Source organism: Natrix helvetica (genome assembly GCF_964273705.1).
Source record: "Natrix helvetica genome assembly, chromosome: 6".
Taxonomy (NCBI): Eukaryota; Metazoa; Chordata; class Lepidosauria; order Squamata; family Natricidae; genus Natrix; species Natrix helvetica.
The window spans coordinates 1,687,926-1,710,404 of record NC_138553.1 but is presented as its reverse complement, the minus strand read 5'-3'; the positions used below and the strand labels follow the sequence as shown (position 1 = coordinate 1,710,404).

Sequence of the window (22,479 nt, the reverse complement as noted above, 5' to 3'; positions counted from 1 at the left end):
AGAGAGAGAGAGAGAGAGAGAGAGAGAGAGAGAGAGAGAGAGAGAGAGAGAGAGTTGCCAGGGGTGAGCGAGGCAGGGAATGGACTCCAGGAGGAGGAGGGGATTCAGTCTCACCCACTGTGAAGCGTGCTTTTGCTGTGCTGCGCAAAGCACTGTGAGAGCAGCAGGTAGGCCATGGAGAGGGTCCTGGGTCTTTCCCACGCCAAAAGAAAGCCAGCCAGGCTGCTCCTTCCCTCCTAACCTCCCCCCCCCCTTCAATCCTACTTTGGGACAGAAGAGCACATGCTGGAAACACATGCATCTTCTGACCCTCCGGCGCTCGCCTGCAACTCTGCGCTCAAGGGCCGGCTTCCGGGGGGAAGCAGTCCTGATGCCTCTGCTTCCCCCACACACCATGCGCCGTGCCCCCCCATCGCTGCCTGGAGAAGGCACAGGAAACAGAAATCAGTGTCTGAAAGTTGGTAAACAGCATTCTGCTGCGAGAGTCGGGCCAGGCCTCTCTGCTGTCCAACTTGCCAATGGGGGTGCTGCTGCCAGGCCACTCCCACCCCCCCCAAACCAGGCTGTTCTGCTCGGGACACGTTGAGGGAGGATAGCGCTTTCCCACGCTGTCTCCTTCTTTCTCTTGGCCCTGCTGACAAGGGAGAAGGCCAGGCTTTGGGGATGGCCTCCACCCTTCAAGGCCAAAAGAGCTGCATGAGACTCCAGAGCCACTGGTTGCCGACCCCTGGCCTAGGTGTAAACAACTCTTGCTTTTTTCCACATTAAAATTCATTTTGTTCGATAGGGCCCATTGTTCAAGTCTGTCAAGATCTTTTTGGCTCCTGAGCTTGTCTTCTGGGGTGTTGGCTCTTCCTGCCAGCTTAGGGTCATCTGCAGATTTGATGAGTTCCCCTTCTATTCCCTCATTTAAATCATTTATGAAAATACTGAAAAGTACTGAGCATAAGATGGAACCACTCCTTTCTTCCCTTCATGTAGATATGAGCCCATTAAAGACTACTCGTTAAGTATGGTTTGTCAGCCAGTTACAAATCCATCTGGTGGTGATGCTGTCTATCCCACATTTTTCTTACCAAGAAGTAGGTTTAGGTCTACTTTGTCAAATGCCTTACTGAAGTCTAAGTATACTATGTCCACAGTATTTTGCTGCTCTACTTATTTAGTCACTTTGTCAAAGAATGATAAGATTTGCCATGACCCATGCTGGCTTCTAGTTATAACTTTGTTTCTTAATGTTTGCAGATTTGTTTTCTTCTTATTTTTTCCAGTGTTTTCCCAGTTATTGATAGTAGGCTGATTGATCTGTAATTTCCTGGATCTGTTTTTTTTCCCTTTCTTGAAGATGGGAACCACATCAGCTCTTTTCCAATCCAGTGGTAGTTTCCCAGTGTTGCAGAATTTTTGAAAGATATGGTACAATGGTTCTGAGATAACCATAAGTCAACACCTTCAGAACTCTAGGATTTAATTCCTCAGGTCCCAGTGATTAGACTCATCAAGAATAGACAAGTGTTATTACAATTTTCTTGTTTTTTGTTTTCTTGTTTTTTTCTAGTCTGTCTTTTATGGTTATATTTTTGGTAGGATTGGCCATAGTTTCTTTTCATGTAGATTGATGCAAGGAATGAGTTAGGTAGCTCTGCTACTCACCAAATCTAAGAGGCAATAAATTTTCAAACTTTTATTTGAAAGGGATAGAGATATAGCCATCCTTCAAGAAACACATATAGAGAACTGTTGTGGGCCAGCAGGAGCTGTTGGAGCTGCAACCAGACTCTGACAGTGAGGGGCCTTATGAGTCAGCTCTGGAAGATGTGGAGGACCCTGGACAGGGTTCCTACTCCGAGCAGGGATCAGAGAGGTTGGTTGGCCACAAGGAGGTGCCTGAATCATGGAGCAGCGGTGAAAGCCAAAGGGAGTGTGCTCCTGAAGTCATGCCTTGGAGCAGTGCGGAGGAGACAAGGGAGGTGGTTCTGGATGCCCGGCAACAAAGGGCTAATAGACGTAAAGAACAGCTACGCAGTTACAGGAGATAATTGAACTCAGGTGGTTGTAATTAGGCTCCTCTCAAGACTGTATTTAAGGAGGGACTTTCCACAAGCTGAGTTGAGACGTAATATCCTGATTTCTGCAAGATTCAGAAAAACACTTGGAGAGATGACATCACTTTTGCTTTCTTTCTCTACAGGACCGAATGAGATGGCTAGATGCATCTTTGGTGGATTACATTCCTTGGGGACCTAATGAACCTTCCCACATCGCAGGGAATTGTGTTGAGGTATATGGCAACGGTAAGGAGAAGATTTTCTGTTCTACTGTATCAGACTTCTCAAGCATGTCTTCTCTATGTGTGAAAAAGTACAAGCATTCACAGCCAATATGCATAAAGTCAGACTGCATTCACACAACCCGTGGGCTTCATTTCTGAATGAATCCTATTTAGTAATTTATGTAGTCTTAGGGACCATTTCTATCACTAATGACTCTAAAGAGTGTATGTACCCATCTAATAGTGGGGAATGATGACGCCGTTATGACTTGTGGAGTTTTTTAAAAATAATTTTATTTATAGTTTTTTCTTTAACATCCATAAGTACTTGGTGAACAGAGTCTTGTCTGGGTCAATATACTTTATACATAATAAAATAATAATAATAATAAAATAATAATAAAATAAAATAAAAATAAAATAAAAATAAAATAATAATAATAATAATAATAATAATAATAATAATAATAATAATAATAATAATAATAATAATAATAATAATAATAATAATAATAATAATAATATTTAAATACATATAATCATGTTTCAACTTCTAACATTTATGTATGCGTGGTAATTATAATGCATTCTATTATATTTCAGTATACATAATACAATTTTCCCAATTTCTACTTTCTAATTTTTTTCCTAACACTTAATAAAATAACCACCATGTTGAAAAATATTCTCTATCTATCCATCATCTCTTGCCCTTTTTAGAATTTCAACTATTATTAACTTTTTGGTGAGTCTTTCATGTTTCTCCCTTGGAATCTTGTAGTTCCTTTCATTATTTAATCTAAATATTTCATTTGCCACAACACCTTATCTCTTGCTGTTGAATCTCTAAAGCAGCCATCCATAGATCTTTCCTCATTTTAAAGATATATTTCTCTTTATTCTCTTCTATATTTTGAACTCTTAAAGGACAATCTGTCTGCTCCATTTTATGAATTATTATTATCTCCTCTATATATTTATCTGGTTGTATAATTTTTGGGTTTATCACCTCTATTGTTTCCTCAGTTCCTCCTGATTTCTCTAATTTCTTAATTTTTTGTTCATTTTTTATTGTCATTTGCTGGAGTTTTTCTAGTTTCAGACCTGTATGCTGCATCAATTCCATCATCTCCCCATGATTCCTTCTTATACCTTCCTGAATAAATTGAAACCTCAATAATATTTCTTTGTTGAAACATTTTGTAATAATTTAATAAACTCATTGCTATTCAATATTCCACCCAAATTTAAATATCCCGATTGTCCAGAAAAAAAAAACACCAGTATTTTACAGTCTCGGAACTGTTTCCCAAAACCTTCTACATCTATAGTCCTTAAATTTTTCCAATACGCACCCCCTAAGTTTCCAAATTTGTAAATCTTACTTAATTTTTCTTCTTTCTTCCTTTACCTCGTAGATTATTCTATCGAATAGTTTTTGTAATCCAGATTGGCCCACCATATTTCCCCAAATGCCTTTAATCCATATAGTCAGGTATTCAATCTCAAAGTAATTCCTTGTTGATTTAGTCCACCTAGCCTTAGAAATCGTCCGAAATATTAATACTTCCAAGCAGCCAAAACGCCAGTAGATATGAAACCAAAATACAATACAATACAATACAATAGTAGAGTTGGAAGGGACCTTGGAGGTCTTCTAGTCCAACCCCCTGCCTAGGCAGGAAACCCTATACCGTTTCAGACAAATAGCTATCCAACATCTTCTTAAAGACTTCCAGTGTTGGGGCATTCACAACTTCTGGAGGCAACTTCTGTTCCACTGATTAATTGTTCTAATTGTCAGGAAATTTCTCCTCAGTTCTATAAAGGCCTTTCAGGTGTTGTTTGCCTTTCACTAAGATGATTTTCCTACTTTTAACATATTGCCTACATTTGCTTTACCCCTCTTCTAAGTTTGGACCCTGGAGAATTAAATATTACAGACAGCATCACAATTGAGGTGATGGCGTTGTTTTTCAGGTGTGAGAAGGGAAGCTCATAAAACCTGTACTGAGGCCTTAAAAGAAGCTGCACCCAGTTAAGCTCAATAAAGAGATATTCCAAGATCATCAGAATGGACATATTCATTTTGCCCTTAGTGTCATGTCATCTATTGTCCTTCCTCACTCCTTCCTATAAGATCTCAGCAACATTCATGTCATCGCTGCCCTGCTACACACTGCAAGCTGACAGCCTGACATCAGTAACTGGGGGATGGGGAGCAGTGGGGTAAGGACGCAGGGAGGGAACTCAGAGGAATAGAAACCAAGCAGTACCATCCTGTGAGAAGCATCAGCTGTCTCAGGGTTGTTAAGCAAATCTGGTTTCCCCATTAGCTTTTTTTGTCAGAAGGTCACAAAAAGGGATCACATGACAACAAAAGTCTAATCAATTATTTCATTTCTTCTAGACTATAAACATTGGAGAATACAGTTTTGTTACGTCCAACAGGCCTATCTGTGCAAGATGGCTATATACTGAATGTAGCTGGAAGCACCTTAAAGGTTGTAAGCCAGAATCTCCCCGGCTACTTCAACATCAGCCTGCTGACCCACAGAACAAGCCTGTGCATCAGGCTTTCTTTTCCATTTGGTGTCACTAATCAATAAACTCTAATACAAGGGCGGATGATGCTCTAAATTTTTCTCTTCTGTGTTTTCATTCATTGAGAGGACTCCTGGTGCTCAGAAGGAAAAAAAAAACAGGAATCATTTGCAGCATACAGGGTAAGGACTATAACAGCTGCTATGTAGGACAGGCAGAAGAAAACTAGCATAGCGCATTGATGAATACCAACTAGCGGTCAGGAGACCCAGTGACAACTCCTTAATCTTAGAACACAATGACAGTAACAACCACAATTTCAACTGGGAAACTATGAGCATGCTAGACCAAGCTAATTCCAAAAATGCAAGAGAACTCCACGAATCTTAGCACTTAAGACAATTCAGCCATCCACCACACATAAACACATTTACACACTGTTCAAAAAAGACAATAAAAAACCCAAGGAGACAAAAAGACCAGAACACATCCTTCCAGCAGCCAATAATTAGATAAGCAGGGAATATCACAAGACAGAGAATCAAGTGGGAAAACAACAAGGAGAAAAGCACACCAATATTGTATTGATGCAAGCTTGTATATAAATAGGGAGCAAAGTCCACTCCCTTTTAGAACTGATGATATTCTCTAGATGGGTCATGAAGTATCTTGAGGAAAACAATCAAGCTCAGAGAGCACCAAAACTCCCACAGTTCAACCCTGAGCTACAATTATTATTTTTTTACTACATTTCTATTTGTATTTATTAGTTTGTCAAACATGTACAAGATAGCAGGTATAGATATAAACATGAACATGAATGAAAGAAATGAATACAAATAAATGGGGACAGTAGGACAGGGACGGTAGGCACGCTGGTGCGCTTATGCATGCCCCCTTGACGGACCTCTTAGGAATGGGGTGCGGTTCATGGTAGAGAGTTTAAGTTTGAAGCTGTGAGAGTTAGAGGATGTAACAACAGAGTCAGGTACAGCATTCCAGGCGTTGGCCACTCTGTTGCTGAAGTCATATTTTTTGCAATCAAGTTTGGAACTGTTTACTTTGTATCGATAGTTTACCCGCGTATTATTGAGGTTGAAACTGAAGAAGTCGTTGACAGGCAAGACGTTGTAACATACAATTTTGTGTACTGTGCTTAGATCATAAGGCAGGTGGCGCAATTCCAGACTGTCCAAGCCTAAAATTTCTAGCCTGGTGGCATATGGAACTCTATTGAGAGTAGAGGAGAGGAGTACTCTTCTAGTGAAGAACCTCTGGACCCGCTGAATTGTAGTAATTGTCCAATATACAGTGTGGATTCCAGGCAGATGAGCTCTATCTGAGAATTAGTCTGGCAAAGGTTTTGTATGCCCCTAGTTCAGAAGTCACCAACCGGTGGTCTGTGAACATTTTTTGGTGGTCCACGGTGCACCCGGGTGGGGGAGCTGCTCCAGCATGACTCTCTTTCTCTCTCTCTGAAATATGGGACCAGCCAGGCAGCTCGTGGTGGGGTTGGAAATCTCCATAGAGGTATGTGCAACTTGCAACTTTGCAGGAAGTGTAATGTGCAAAGAGTAGTGCAGCCCTTGCCTGCTGTAACGAGGTAATGTTGCTGTTACAGCTAGAGGGTGTGTGTGTGTTGTGGCACAGGCAGGCTGAAGCAACAGTTGTCGGCAATCCACGGCTCTTTCATCCTCCTGCTGTGGCTTCCTGTCAGTTGAGCCCTGCCCCTCACCCTCCCCTCCCCGTCACTCCTCGCCTGGCCTGAGAAGGGAAGGGCGGGGGATGGAGATTCACTCCATATTCCAGAGCGAGAGCAAAGCTTCATCTCTTGCTGGATCTTGCGGACGATTCTTCTGGTCTTTGTTGGTGCTGCGCACAACTTCCTCATTGCCCCAAGATACTGGCTGGTCCATGAGATTAATCTTTAAGTTTGGCATTTACAAAGTTATAGAAGGCTCAGGAGGATTGAGTGTAACAGCTCTTTACACAGCATCCTCTTAAGGTTCTTTGGTAATCTAAGTTCAACAGTTATTGGATTAATAATCCTTATAATGGGGAAAGGATCCACAGGTTTAGAACCAAACTTTTTCAAAGGTTGCCTAGATTGCAGATGTTTGGTAGAGAAATAAACCACACACACAAAACCACACACACACACACACACGAGAAACTCCTTTTTGGGACCGTTTTTGTCAGTATATTTTTTAAAAGATTCTTTAGGCTCGTTCAATGCCTGGCAGAACAATGGCCAAGTAGTTTGCAACTGTTTTATCCATTCTGTTAGGGAAAGGCATTTAGGTGCCTCTTGTGGTACTTCTGACATGTTTACAAAGTCCCTACCAGTTGCAACCTGGAAGCGGGCAAAACCAGCATTGCTTTGTATTGTGTTGTTATATGCTACTTCTGCAAATGGGAACAACTCTACTTGTCTTGCTGGTAATTGACAAAACATCAAAATCATTGTTCCAGGCACCCTTAGTCAGAGGATGGTAAAAGGAACTTAGACCCTGGGTGGTCCCTAATAATTACAAAATTTCTGCCAAAAATAAGAAGTGAACTTGCACTCCATGATCGGTTATAAACCTTAAGGAGCCCCATGTAGCTAATACATGTGATGGACCGTTTTGCCAGAGTCAATGTGAAGTCCCACTGACACAAATGCACACACACAGACACACACACACCATGGGTGTAAGGAATCTTTATTAAGATTTCTGAGCCTGAATTGGTATTCCCCAGCAATTCTCTGTGCCAGCTCAACCCCAATGAGTTCCACAGGCTACTCAAATGAAGCCAACACTAATCCTCAAGGCAAAGGTGTGTCCAGTCTACTAGGCAAAAGCAAGTTCCAAGACAAGTCAAGTGCACAGGACAAAGGCAAGGCTACAAGGTAAGGCAAGGCCACAGTTGGAGAGACACAATCTGAAGTTCAAGGCAAGAACACACAGCAAGGAAATGGACACATTGTTCCCAGCATCATTTCACTCCCCTTGCTGAGCTAAACTACTGCTTCCTGGTGCATCACATCAAGAGGGGCGAGGCTACCTCCTCATAAGTAGCCTGGCTGACCTTCTTTGTACCCGCTTCCTCTCTGTCTTACGTGCTCTCAGATCTGGAGGAGATAGTTCTTCATCACCATTGCCCTCTCCACTCTCCGCCTCTGGGCTTCCCAGCTACAGCTGAGCCATTCCTGTCTCTAGCACAGAGGCTGCTGGTCTGGTTGCTCCCCCGTGCTCAGCCCCTCCTCTACTCCTGGCTCTTCGCTCTCAGCTGTGTTTATCCTCTTCTGAACTAATGTCTAGAGAGGTGTCTGGGGAGTCATCACAGATGGTGAGCAGGGAATTGATCTATTCATGCTCACTGAACACTTCCTTAAAGTCAATATTCTTTTGGGATAGGAGGCTTCACCCATCTGCTGCTGGACAGGATAATTCACTAGTATCCACTCCTTTTCTGTCTCAATGGGAATTCTCCTACCAATTACAAGATTCAGTCGCTGCCATTTTTAACTCTGTGACTTGCCTGTGCCAATCAGGGTTACGTCAAGCTGGCAGTCTTTTTGCCCTGAGTCACATGGCCAAACAAGATCCAGTGATTTTTGCAGCCAGTGCCAATTTGTTTTTGGGTTTTTTTGGTGCTGCATGGGCTTGAGGACTAGTGCTAGAATTGAGTGCTAGAATTGCTTCTGTGAGTATTTTAAAATATTCTTTTTTGTTATTTTATAGTATTGTATTATTTGTTTGTAAACATTTTGGGAACTGCTAGTCAGCATCTACACAAAGCATTCTGTAATACTGCATTTCCTTTCTTTTATTTTGGAGATTAGTGTATATTACTGTAGTTTGTAGATTTTAAATTTCAATTGCCTCTAGCAGTTGTGGATGCCCCGTCACTAGAAGCTTTTAAGAAGAGACTGGATAGGTATTTATCAGAAATATTCTCTTGTGAGAGCAGTGGGTTAGACCAGATGACCTCAAGGTCCCTTCCATCTCTATTACTATAGCAAGCAGAGAGTTCTGTAAATCCCTCCTCCACCTCCCTCTGGGTTCCTGGCTGGAAATTAAGTTAATTACTGGCAAGTGTTTTTTTTTAAAAGCAACTGCAAACGGAGAGCTTTGCAACCTTGCTTGGAGGCAATTTAGTTCCTCAACTGAAGGCTGCACCAGAAACAGCTGATAGGCAGCCGGTGGGAAAGCCTCTCAGCTCAGTTAACGATGGCAGCAATCAATTAATGAATTGGAGGAAATAGTAAATCAGATCTTCATTTAACAACCCACTTGATTCAATTAATGAATTTGATTTTAAAAATTTGTAAAATTGAGTCCGATTCATTTGACAAAATTTTTGACTTACGAACCTAATGGGCAGGCCCCATTAGGTTCATGACTCGAGAACTACCTGTGCTTGCAAAGTTGTACTTCCACAGCCATTTTCTGGATGGGCTGTGGTTGAGGGAATCTCAGTCTATTGCCAGATTCCCTTTCTCTAGTCACGTGAATCCCAAATTTAAAGCCTTGTCCATTATTTGGTACTATGATGAAACTTATCTACACGGGCTTCAATTTTCATTGAAACGATTCTGCTACAAATCTAGCAGGGCATCCCCACCACCACACACACACACTTTATTGAGCTGTCTAATTGTTGGAATGTTGTTGTGGCCCAGCCGGTGCCGCTGTCACCAGACTCCGAGAGTGATACTCCATACGAGTCAGCTCCAGAGATGTGCGATCCTGGACAGGATTCGGAGGCTGAGCAGGAATCCGAGAGTCTGGTCGGCCACCAGGTGGCGCCAGAGGCATGGAGCAGCGGTGAGAGCGAGAGGAGGAGGACTCCCGATGCCCTGCCTTGGAGCAGCGGAGAGGATAGTGACTCAGGACTTAGTAGGGCGTTTCGAGATGCCCGTTTCTGGCGCGCCCACAAACGCAAGGAGCGTGGGCGTAATTATAGGCAGTAAAGAGCTCTCAGGTGCTGTTGGGAGACGCCCTTTTTAGGTTATAAAAGGGTTGACTCTGGACAGGCTCTGCGTAGCAATCAACAAAGGACTTTGGACAGCAACTCTAGTCTGGGATCCTGGCAAGCTGGATTGCTGCTTTTGTGTGTTCTGTCTTTGTGAGTTCTGTCTTGGTGGCTTGCTGCCACAAAGCCTCTTGTCTGTTGGTGTAATAAACCTTGTTCCCTTGTACTGTTCCGGAGTGTGTGTACTGTGTGGGCAACGGAGGAAGGGGGGGTCAGAACAGATTGATTGCTACCCCAAACGTATCTCCATTCAGCTATGATGGAGCAACTTCAGGTGGAGAATGCTCTCTTCGCACAGCAACTTGCCTTGCTAACAGCGCAAGTTGCACAGCTGTCTGCTCCTGCCAACCCCCCACCCCCCCAGCAGCAACGACGGAAATGCCCAGTGGCCATGCCGGATAAGATTGATGGCAGTCCGAAACTTTTCCCGGCGTTCCTGGGCCAATGCCGGTTGTTCATTGCCTTGAGAGCGGAGGACTTTCCCACCGACCAGACGAAGGTGGGCTTTGTGATAAGCTTGCTCTCAGGCACAGCAGCACGGTGGGCTACGCCTTTGCTGACTCAGCCGAGCCCCCTGCTGGATGACTTCCAGGGTTTTTGCACTCATCTTCGGCTGACGTTCGAAGACCCCATCAAAGGAGAAACAGCCACCAGACTCCTGAAAGAGTTGCACCAAGGGCGTGGTTCTTTACTGGACTACATTACCGAGTTCCGGCTGCTCAGTCAGGACTCTGAGTGGAATGAGCCAGCCCTTATGGATGCTTTTCAGGATGGCCTGTCAGAGGACCTGCAGGATGAGCTGGTGAGAGTGGACAGGCCTCCAACGTTTGACGCGTTGGTTCATCTATGCCTCCGGATTGACGGCCGGCTGCAGAGGCGGAGGCCTCGCCGAGCGTCCCGGGAGGTGCTGAGAGTGCCACTTCCACGAGAGACTCCTGTCCCACGAGAGGAGCCCATGGAGTTGGGTGCAGCCAGACCCCGCTTGTCACGCATGGAGATGGAGAGACGGCGTGCAGGGGGGTTGTGTTTTTACTGTGGGGATCTGGCTACGGGTTGCCCCAAGAAGGGAGGTAGAGGGGCTGCACGGTCTACGGCCCCCCCTCAACGACGGACCTCCGTCTCGGGAAACGGGGAAAGCCCGATCTGAGGGAGACTTCGGGTTGGGCACAGGCCAGAACAGAGGCGGAGGGGCCTCCACGACATCTGATTCTTGCAGCGCACATTCTCTTGTCGGGTAGTCCGCAGGGAATACCAGCCCATGCCTTGGTCGATTCCGGGGCTACCACGAATTTTATGGATGCAGCGTTTGTCACGAAATATCACGTCCCTCTGTGCCCGGTAGACCCTCCGATGCGAGTGGAGACCATTGACGGCCGGGTGCTTCTGTCTGGGCCCATCAAGAATGCCACGCAGCCTTTGTGCCTGATCCTCGGGGAGCATGAGGAGGCCATTCAATTTTACGTGGCTTCGGGTCTGCATTTCCCCGTGGTGTTGGGCTTGGCTTGGCTGCGGGCGCACGATCCCCAGATCCACTGGTCGCAGAACCGCATCTCGTTCCCGTCCTTGCAATGCGTGGACCATACCCGTCATGTTTGCGCGGCTCAGGTGCCCAGTTCGGCCGAGGTGACAGTGCCGCCGGATTTAGCGGAGTTCGCGGACATGTTTAGCAAGCAGGAGGCGGATCAACTGCCACCGCACCGGCCTTACGACTGTCCCATTGACCTGGTACCTGATGCGAAACTCCCGACGGGCCGCCTATACTCCATGTCTGAACCGGAGTTGGCCGCATTGCGGGACTTCCTTGACAAGAACCTGGCCTGGGGTTTTATCCGGCCTTCGTCTTCGCCCTTGTCTGCCCCGGTTTTGTTCGTCAAAAAGAAGACCGGGGATCTAAGACTTTGTTGCGATTACCGGCGCTTGAACGCCATCACGATCCGTAATCGCTACCCGTTGCCTCTGATTCCCGAGTTGTTGGAGCGGCTCCGGGAGGCCGTGGTGTTTACAAAACTGGACTTACGTGGAGCTTACAATCTGGTTCGAGTCAGGGCGGGGGACGAATGGAAGACAGCTTTTGGCACCCGATACGGACATTTTGAGGTATCGGGATCGGCTCTACGTGCCTGCAGGACCGCTCCGTGGATTGGTTCTCTCCCAATGTCATGACACTCCGGCAGCGGGACACTTTGGCCTGTTCAAAACTTTGCACCTGGTTTCCCGTACGTTTTGGTGGCCTCGCCTGCGACACGACGTGCAGACGTACGTCACGTCATGTGTGCAGTGTCGACAGGCCAAATCAGCGACGGGAGCTCCTCCAGGCTTGCTACAGCCATTGCCGACCCCGGACAGACCCTGGGGAGCCGTGTCCATGGACTTCTTGACAGAACTGCCTCCGTTGTCCGGTTTCACTACGGTCCTAGTGGTGGTGGACATGCTCACCAAGATGGCGCATTTCATCCCCTGCCGGAGATTGCCGACAGCCCGCGCCACCGCCCGCATGTTCATCCAGCACGTGTTCCGGCTGCACGGCCTACCTGACCGGGTCGTCTCCGATCGTGGTACACAATTCACGGCCCAGTTCTGGAAAGGGCTGATGGCCGCTCTTGACGTTCAAGTTTGTCTGTCCTCGGCGCACCATACCGAAACCGATGGAGGGACGGAGAAGGTGATTGGGATTCTGGAACAATATCTGCGCTGCTTCGTGAACCAGCAGCAGAACAATTGGGCGGAGTACCTCGCCGTGGCGGAGTTTGCGTTCAACAACTCGCAGCACTCCTCCACACGGACGCCTTTCATGGCGAACGTCGGGTACCACCCTCGTTTTTTCCCTCTCACCCCCGTGGACTCTCCGGTCCCCGCAGCGCAGGATTTCCTCTCTGAGCTTCAGGCGGTTCACCAGATGGTGCGCCACTACTTGAATCAGGCGAAGGAGGATTACAAGCGGGTGGCGGACAGGTCTCGCCGTGCGGTGCCGGAATTGGCCGTGGGTGATCGCGTGTGGTTGTCCACACGGCATCTTCCGTCCCACCGGCCTACGAGGAAGTTGGACCACCGGTATCTGGGGCCGTTCCCTGTGGAGGCCGTTATCAATCCGGTGGCCTATCGCCTGACCCTCCCGCGCTCGATGCGAGTACACCCGGTGTTCCATCGCTCGCTCCTGATCCCTGAGCGGTCGGCTTGTCCTCTCCGACGTCCCTCTTCACCCCTGCCGTCGTCGCCTGAGGTGCACGCACGGCCATCGCACAGAGTGACCCGGATCCGTGACTCGAGATGGCTCAAGGGTCGGTTCCAGTATTTGGTCGACTGGGCGGACGAGGACTCGGACGGGGGGTCCTGGACCGATGCGACGGCTGTGCATGCTCCAGCTTTGGTGCGGGCCTATCATGGACAATTTCCCTCTCGACCGCATCCCGAGCGTCAGGCCCGGGGGAAGGGCCCTGCGGTGAGGGATAGTGTTGAGGCCCAGCCGGTGCTGCTGTCACCAGACTCCGAGAGTGATACTCCATACGAGTCAGCTCCAGAGATGTGCGATCCTGGACAGGATTCGGAGGCTGAGCAGGAATCCGAGAGTCTGGTCGGCCACCAGGTGGCGCCAGAGGCATGGAGCAGCGGTGAGAGCGAGAGGAGGAGGACTCCCGATGCCCTGCCTTGGAGCAGCGGAGAGGATAGTGACTCAGGACTTAGTAGGGCGTTTCGAGATGCCCGTTTCCGGCGCGCCCACAAACGCAAGGAGCGTGGGCGTAATTATAGGCAGTAAAGAGCTCTCAGGTGCTGTTGGGAGACGCCCTTTTTAGGTTATAAAAGGGTTGACTCTGGACAGGCTCTGCGTAGCAATCAACAAAGGACTTTGGACAGCAACTCTAGTCTGGGATCCTGGCAAGCTGGATTGCTGCTTTTGTGTGTTCTGTCTTTGTGAGTTCTGTCTTGGTGGCTTGCTGCCACAAAGCCTCTTGTCTGTTGGTGTAATAAACCTTGTTCCCTTGTACTGTTCTGGAGTGTGTGTACTGTGTGGGCAACGGAGGAAGGGGGGGTCAGAACAGAATGTTATCAGTGCTTTTAGCTTACGGAATTGCATTCCAAGACTAGGGATGGGCTTATAAAGCAATGGATATACCCAGAGTCTCCTAATTCTGGTTTCTGCCCCAGGAAGCTACTTTCAACTTCACCCTCATTACCATTGGTTTCGAGTAACCACTCACCAGTGGATCATCATTGCTGCTGCCGTACCCTTTGACTGGCTCCTGGGTTTTCACTGAGGCATCCTTCTCGCTGAAAGGCAAAGAGAATCCTTTGGTTTTGTCCCCTTCATTGGATGTGGTCTTGGATTTCGCCATTGCTTCTCCTCTTTTTGGTGGGGCTGTCTTGGTCGCTGGACTTGGATGTGGGTTCGAGCGGTTGACTGTTCAGTGACCTTCTTTGCTGCAACGGAAATAGCCCCCCTGGGTTTGCTTTGAGGTTGAATCCCTCTTTGTTCACCTTCAGGAATCCTTTCTTTTGTGATGCTTCTCTCTGCAACCTCACAAAAAAGGGCAAGGTCTATCTCCACCTCTCCAGCAGGATGTACCATTTCAACAGGAGTCTGGGTGACACCCCCCCCCCCTCTGGGTAGGCAGGTAGTTAGAATGTCCAGGTTGAGGCCTTGTTGGAAATATTCCAGTAGCATGTCTTGTGGCCAGTCCGGGAAGTTGCTAGCCAACCCTCGGTATTCTTGGATGTAGGCTGTGACCAACCTTCTCCCTTGTCAGATGGTCCTGATCTTTCTTTTTGCTTTCTGATCTACCACTGGGTCTCGGAACCAGCATCTCAAAGTGATCATGAAGTGGTCAAAATCATACAGCTCCTCAGCGTCAGTGGTGTGCAGCGAGACCACCCAGTTGGCTGCTGTTTCCTCCAGGGCTACTATATTGAGAAAATAGTTAATAGACAGAACAACAATAAAAATAATAAATAACATAATGAAAAATCAAAAGATTAAAAAATTTAAAAATGCTGTGTTAACAAACTGTCACTGTAATCAACTCATAGAAAGTTTATCACAGCTTCTTAACTATCCCAAATGCTCTCATTGTTTATATAGCCGATTGTGGTGTGGTTCTTGCTGTTCTTGCTGCTGTTTTATTGAAAACAGCCCTGAGTTTGCTGCTTGTGTGTCCTGCTTGCAAGCACCATTAACGGCCCCACTGCTTCAGAAAAACTATAAATCCGGCAGGAGAATAAGTGGGCTGCAGCAGACGAAGATCAGGCAAGCAGAAACTATGTTCAAGTAGGTCTATTTTGCATTTTGCTCTCTGGTGTTGCACTGGATAGCAGTCCAATTTCTAATAGCAGTGTGATCCAGCAAGACAGAGGTGAAAGAGAGCATCACCAAACACTGGAATTAGGTGGATGCTGAAATTTAATTTTCTATAGCGTTACACAAGCAAAGCAATTCCCTTTTGTCCTTCTCGATTGGTCAAAGAAGCTCTCTTTCAACGCTGCTCCAAAGGGCTTGGGAATACTGGGTTATGTGTTGGATTACTGGATAACAGGATGGATATTGGGTTACGTGGTGGATACTGGGTTCCTTCGAATTCTGCATCCAATTTTGGTTGCCACAATATAAAAAGATCTTGAGACTCTGGAAAGAGGGCAGAGGAAAGTAACAAATATGATTAGGGGACTACAGGCTAAAACATATGCAGAATGGTTGCAGGGATTGAGTGTGTCTAGTCTAACAAAGAGAAGGATTAGAGGTGATATAACAGTCTTCAAATATTTGAGGGGATACCAAAAAGAAAAGTGGAGCAACGTATTTTTCAAAAAACTGAAGGCAGAACAAGAAGGAATAGATGGAAACTAATCAAGGAGAGATGCAATCTAGAACTAAGGAGAAATTTCCTAACAGTGAGAACAAGTAATCAGTGGAACGACTTGCCTGTAGAAGTTGTGAATGCTCCAGCACTGGAGGTTTTAAAGAAGAGCTTGGACATTTGTCCGGAATGGCACAGGATCTCTTTCCTGAGCAGGAGGTTAGATTAGAACACCTCCAAAGTCCCTTCCAACTGTTATTCAGTTTTCAAAAAAATCTCTATCCATCCAATTTGGTGAAACAGTTTGGATATGCCATAAGATTGGTATATCAGCCCAAGATTGTGAGATGGCAGGAACTTGGAGACAAGCCGTTTCTGCCATGGACCCTCCTTTGTGGAATATTCCTCCCTTAGAAATTAAGATGTTGGCCTTCTAGAATAAGGTTTTAAAAACTTGACTGTTCTTGAACAGCCTGGAGCACTGAATGTGTTAAAGGCTTTACAGTTAGCGGGTTGATTGTCTCCACCGCTCTGCATATTTATTCCTGCATATTTTTAATTGTTCTCATTTTATTTGTTTGAGAACTGTAATTTGCCTTGAGTCACTGGGTTGTAGAAACTGAATGAATCAATAAAATAAAGAAAGCAACAGTGTTCTTCATAATGTTTGCCAAGGAAATAGCAGGGACTGGTTGAGGCATTAGTCAGAAGCAAGGTTGCCCAAAAGAGACACAATAAGGGTCTTAATGGCTTAACCTTCAAAACCTGCATGCTCTTACATTCCCTCTCTCTTTTTCCTTCCTTCAAGACCCTTCAACCACTCGGTTTTGATCTTCTTGGTTGCCCACTTCATTATATCAGGTGAGTCCTCCAGAGAATTCAGCCCTCATTTCCTTGAGCAAAACGTAGCTGGAAAGCAGAATGGGACAACTCGCCACAGCCAACTTGTCATGGCCAACTCACCACAGTAGAACTCTCTGCAGGACATTCCAACAAATGCAACAGTTTAAATTAATTTCAATGGAACTATGGCAGATAATAATAAAATTAAGACAATCCAGAAATACAATCATTTTGCTGAAAACATGGTCGCCAATAATCAAAGTAACTGAATGAAATGATTAATAGAGTGTTGAATTGTCCTGTGGCAAGTTGGCCATGACGAATTCTCCTAAACCCACTGGAAAAGGCTGCAAAGACTGATCAGAGCAGCACATAGATAGGCACTAAACACCAGTTCCACATAATGAAAGTATAATTGGGAGCTTGTTACTAATTGTGACTGTGGGAACATCCGACAAACTTTACATCAGAAGGTCCCATTGATCTCTGCATGAGATACAGGCAGGTCTTGACTTACAATCATTCATTCAATGACCGTTTGAAGTTACAACAGCATTGAAAAAAGTGACTTATGACCCTCTTCCACACTTATGATCATTGCAGCTTCCCCAGGATATCAGAAATGAAATTGAGGAAGGATCGGTCAATTTCACTCAGCTCATTTTGCAGCCAGGGACTTCCATCACACCCTTGTGGCCATCATCTTGACCATATCTGTCCTCTTCCTTCTTTCCATGTTGTCTGGAAAGAGAATTCTCATTGCTGCAAAATCTGATCATGGCTCAGCACTAGGAAGGAGAAAGGGGTTGGACTAGAAGCCTTCCAAGATCTCTTCCAACTCTGTTATTCTGACTGATAAGACAGTCCACAAAGAGCAGGCTCTTCATCTTCTTCAATTTCTCTAGAAGACGACTTCTTTGCTTGCCAGGAAATGTCTTATGCTCTGCAATCCTCAGAGCTTCCTCTCCAGGAGCATCAAAAGTTTCTAGGGAAATCATTTGAATCATTTTGATTCTTTTGACCTCCCTGATCATGCTCTCCTCTCTCTCCTGAACAGGCATAGAAGCTATAGTAGGCTGTCCCTCAGGTTGGTTCATGTTCCAAAACAAATGTTATGGGTTCCATTCTACACCCCAATCATGGAAAGAAGCTGAGGTAAGAAGAAACTACCTTTTGAACTTGAAGGGAGCCCATGTTAACTGGAAATGAGCCTTTTGGATCACTTGGATCTGTCCCTTTCAGCATCCAAAACCTAAGTCTCTGGGTTGCCCTGCCAGTGTTGGTTGGCATGTTCTTGGTCATTCCTTGATTAGGCTTTGTTTATTCTTTGATTGCTTGTTCTCCTTGATTGGGATATTGTTTACGGCTTGATTCAAGCAGTGCATTTCATGAGGTCATCTTGCAAATGATGTGTCAAGTTGTGAATGTGGAAGTTTGTCTTTGTGCCCATAGACATCCTCCAGCCCATCCAAGAGTCTCCCTTCCAGCCATTATCGCTAACATGTGGAAGATTGGCTTTGCTTTTCTGCACCTCCCCAATTCAAAAAGGTCTTCTCTTGGATCCTTTCAGACCGACTGCCAGCAGTATGGCCAGCATGCTCACCTGGCCTCCGTCACCTCCATGATGGAACAGGAAATGATTGCCAGTCACATCTCCACCAACTACATTACCAGTAAAGGTGTCTGGATTGGCCTCTATGACTCTTGCATGGTAACTAACCAGTCCAGTTGTTTCTTTATTTTTTCATGCTCTGTTTCCATGGCTTGCCCCTTGAGGTCCCTAGAAGAGGGCTCGGAAATACCTGGGAGAATTACACACCTGAACTCTCTCTTGCTGTGAGATGATGACCCATGGATTTAGGGTAGTTGACAGACTCCCTTCCTTGAAGGGTGTGGGTCCTATCTTTCACTTCCTCTAACATTTCCATTGGGAATTGAGGTGCTTAGGGAAGGAGGAAAGACCAGATGAGACGGGGGCATCAGAAGGAGCTTTGGACAGACAGAGAGATCTAGGAAGGTTGGATTGAGCAGAGCAGGACATCAGAAAGCAGAGGGAAGGAGAGGCAGCAGGAGGAATTCATTCGGTTCAATTCAATTCAATTCTCTCCCAAGCTTGGAAGTCTGTCAGCAAGAGCCTGTTGAAGTTCATGTCACCCCGTTTTGCTCTCTGCAGAGGGTCCCTTGACATGAAATGGATTCCTAGTGATTCTCTGGGTAAAGTGGTAGGTCTGGCTGACCAGGTTTACCCCATCTTGGCTTCTCCGAGCACAGCAGGGTCGACATGCACTGTGGCCAAACATGAGATGCCAATGATTTGAGGGTAACTAGCCATGTGGAGACTTCACCCTGTATTGAGGTAAAAAAGAATTCATCCTCTTTTTATAGAAGAAATGCTGGAAATGGGCTGATTACTCATCCATTCCCTATGTATCCTGGGATGCAACCTTTCCTAGACCAAGGAATTACCTGAGTTGCATCCAGCTCTCTGCCACGTCAGGTGAGAACTGGACACCCATTCATAGAATGATGGGGTTAGAAGACATTGTGGAGGTCTTCTAGGAAAGAAATTCTCAGACTGTCTACGCAAATCTCCAGAAACATGGTTGGTCCTTCTAATATGCAGCAGGTTGGGAAGGCATGAGAGATGTCCTCAAAGACCAAACTTCAAATGGGCTGGTCTTCAAATTGTCCTTTTCTCTACCGCCTCTGTTTCCGCCTCCTCCTCCATCACCACCACCACCATTCGCTATTTCCATTTCCTTCCTCCATCACCATTTCTCCTCCTTCTCCCTCTCCTCCATCCTTCTCTTCCTCCTATTGCTTCCCCTTCTCCCCCTCTTCCTCTGATAGATACCATGCCATTGCCATGCATCCCTTATAATATAAAATATTTGTTATGTTCCGATGTATCAAAAACCCAATCCAGGTAATATTGTTGGTAGAATATGACGTGCAGATTGCAAAGACTGGAAACCTGATGTAAGTACAGTGAAATCAACAAGGAAGGCCTTAAACTGAAGTCTGGAATCACTGATGGAAGTCCAAAGATAGCATGTCAGATAAGGAATTGTGCACTACAAGAATGGGAGAAATTGTGAAGCCCTGATAAAGTTCATGGGTTGGGTCATCCTGCTCTGAATGTTTAAAGTGTGTGTGTGTGTGTGTGTGTGTGTGTGTGAGAGAGAGAGAGAGAGAGAGAGAGAGAGAGAGAGAGAGAGAAGGGATTAATGGGATATGCTTCTTCTGTGCAAAGGTAAATGTGGCAAGAGAGAGAGACACACACACACGTGCCCAACTTTTCTCTTTTAGGATTTAAAAAATGGAAGAATCGTAATTGTTCAAAAAAAGCACAGTTCCTTTGCATGTTGAGGACTTAGTGAGAGCAGCAGATGCCATGGCTCCTGGAATTAAGTTGAGAAATGTATCAACTACAAGAGAAACTCCTTGTTTCCCAATCCTTGAAGACCACCAGCTCTAAGCCTACAGAGTCAATCCCATCAAGTGAAAGGTCTGATACTTTCCTGTGAAAACCATTAAACTATTTTCAATTTTATTTCTGTCGTTGCTTTCCTTTTTCATTAGTGTTTCTCAACCATGGCCACCTTAAGGCCCATGGTGGTCAATTCCCCATAGCTAGCCGGGAAATTCTGGGAGTTGAATGTGGCCATGGCTGGGACACTCCGCACTAAAGGAATCCACAAGGCTGCTTATATACTGCTTAAAATGTTAACCTCCAACTCAAACAAGCCCAAGTTGACATGGCAAGAATCACTTAGTGTCTTATGGTCTACCTCTGCCTTCTGCCAACATATCAAGACATTTAGAGAGGAGCAGGTTGGGAAGGTGGGTGTGTTCCAGGACCCTATCTCATCACTCACTCACTCATTTTTGTCTAAATAATTTGCTCATCACTCAAATCAGCCATGGTTTGCTAAGAACATTTCGCTTTTTGCTGCTACGCTGGTCACTGTCTTTCTCCAGGAAAGGTACATTTAGAGAATGCTGTTGACACCTGTGGCTCAAGGTTAAAAGTTCTCTGTGGGGTCCTTGGTGCTCACTGAGCACGGCTGTTGGATGTTTCATGACTCAACTAGGTAACATCATCAGTGCTAGAAGGAAGAGGGCCCAATTAGGTACTAGAACTAAACTCTCCCTCTGCTCCTCAATTTGTCTGTCATCATATCTCTATCTAATACAATACAATAGTAGAGTTGGAAGGGACCTTGGAGGTCTTCTAGTCCAACCCCCTGCCTAGGCAGGAAACCCTATACCGTTTCAGACAAATAGCTATCCAACATCTTCTTAAAGACTTCCAGTGTTGGGGCATTCACAACTTCTGGAGGCAACTTCTGTTCCACTGATTAATTGTTCTGACTGTCAGGAAATTTCTCCTCAGTTCTAAGTTGCTTCTCTCCTTGATTAGTTTCCACCCATTGCTTCTTGTTCTACCCTCAGGTGCCTTGGACAATAGTTTGACTCCCTCTTCTTTGTGGCAACCCCTGAGATATTGGAACAATGCTATCATGTCTCCCCTAGTCCTTCTTTCTCTCAAGCTAAACATACCCAGTTCTATCTGTCTATCATTATACCGTGTTTCCCCAAAAATATGACCTGTCCCGAAACTAAAGCCTTGCCACATTTTTCGCGTGAGCAAAAATATAACCCCACCCCTGAAAATAAACCCCCTGGACAACTCCCCCCCTCCGGCCAGGCAGAGCACCGTTCACTGACCTAGCGTTATCCCGAAAGCGCCAAGTCGCAGGAGCTGGGGAGGGAGAGCGCTCACGTTGCTTGCCGCCTTCGGGATACCGCTAGGTTGGGGAGTGGCGTTCTGCCTGCCAGAGGGGAGAGTTGCCAGGCGGCTGCTTCCTTGTGAACTGGATCCATCCATCCTATCACATGTAGTGGACTTGTCCAAAAGCAAAAAAAAATCTGGACAAGAATACATACATGGTTAGAGAAAATGATAAAATAACACATAGATTTAAAACCAGAAATATTGTTAGGCATATTACCAGAAAATGATAACAAAGGGACTTACATACTGAATAATACATGTGTTCACAGCAGCAAGAATTGTATTTGCACACAGGAAAAATGAAGATGTAGTTACAGATAAAAGTATAACTGGAAAAATGTTAGACTGTGCAGAGATGGATAGATTAACATTAGGTATAAAGGATAAGGAAGAAACCGAATACTTTTCAACATAGGACATGTTCTATCAATGGTTGGATAAAAGGGGTGGAAACTAGAAGGTGAAAGATTAATAATATATACAGTATAAGGAAAATATATAAAATATAAATACAAGAAATTGTATTATATATAAGCAAACATTTGTAATATTACAGTTATTATTATTATCATATTACTATTACCAGTATTATTATTATTATTATTATTATTATTATTATTATTATTATTATTATTATTGCATAATCTAAGTAAATGATGCAAGGATTTTATCATAAATAAGCAATTATTAGTTTTCATTATGGTTGTTATTCTTACTCCCAGTACTGGTTTATTAATACTTTGTATGAACAAATGGATCCACACAGTACACTGCTCATTAAGCATGTATGTATTTTAAAGAAGAAATGTATAAACAATTTTTAAAAATCCATCCCTCCACCAATCCTCTCTTCTATTTTAACCCCTTTTAAAACCCCTTACCTGCAGCCCCGTCTGAAGAGAGGAGAGGAATGAAGCCAACAAGAAGAGAAAAAAATTTCTGAGGTAAAAATTTTCCAGTCATGCCTAAGAGTTGTGCCAGAAAATGGAGGACGCGGGGTCTTTGCAGGCTTCTTAGCTGTCCATTTCACAGCCTGTAGAGGGCAATCTGTATCTAGCCTTCAAGTTCTAGCTGGCAGTGAAATGGACAGCTAAAAAGCCTGCAAAGACCCCGTGTCCTCCATTTGGTGGCACAACTCTTAGCCCTGACTGAGTATTTTTTTTACCTCAGGGGGGAAATTTTCCCCTCTCCTTGCGGGCTTTGTCAAACAAAAA

The 22,479-nt window shown here is 45.3% G+C and overlaps 1 protein-coding gene and 1 long non-coding RNA gene across 3 annotated transcripts in view; one reads left to right on the top strand and one right to left on the bottom strand.

The window, feature by feature from the left end:
* LOC309394072 overlaps window positions 1-22,256 on the bottom strand; it is a 23,781-nt gene extending 1,525 nt beyond the window's left edge. The window contains exons 1-2 of the long non-coding RNA XR_014175692.1: window positions 22,147-22,256; window positions 14,035-14,734 (exon numbers count right to left, since the gene is read on the bottom strand). This is a non-coding gene — a long non-coding RNA (uncharacterized lncRNA). The remainder of the gene's footprint in view (window positions 1-14,034; window positions 14,735-22,146) is intronic.
* Window positions 14,723-19,992, top strand: LOC309394068 (dromaiocalcin-2-like). Of its 2 annotated transcripts, XM_081956779.1 has the most exons (6): window positions 14,723-15,098; window positions 16,433-16,485; window positions 17,525-17,622; window positions 18,038-18,178; window positions 18,853-18,964; window positions 19,777-19,992. In XM_081956779.1, exons 1-6 carry the CDS (start codon window positions 14,791-14,793, stop codon window positions 19,842-19,844), a joined length of 780 nt encoding a protein of 259 aa, XP_081812905.1. In that variant the 5' UTR covers window positions 14,723-14,790; the 3' UTR covers window positions 19,845-19,992. The 2 variants fall into 2 exon arrangements, with proteins under 2 accessions (XP_081812905.1, XP_081812906.1); XM_081956780.1 differs by lacking the exon at window positions 18,853-18,964.
* Window positions 22,257-22,479: the final 223 nt, after the last annotated feature.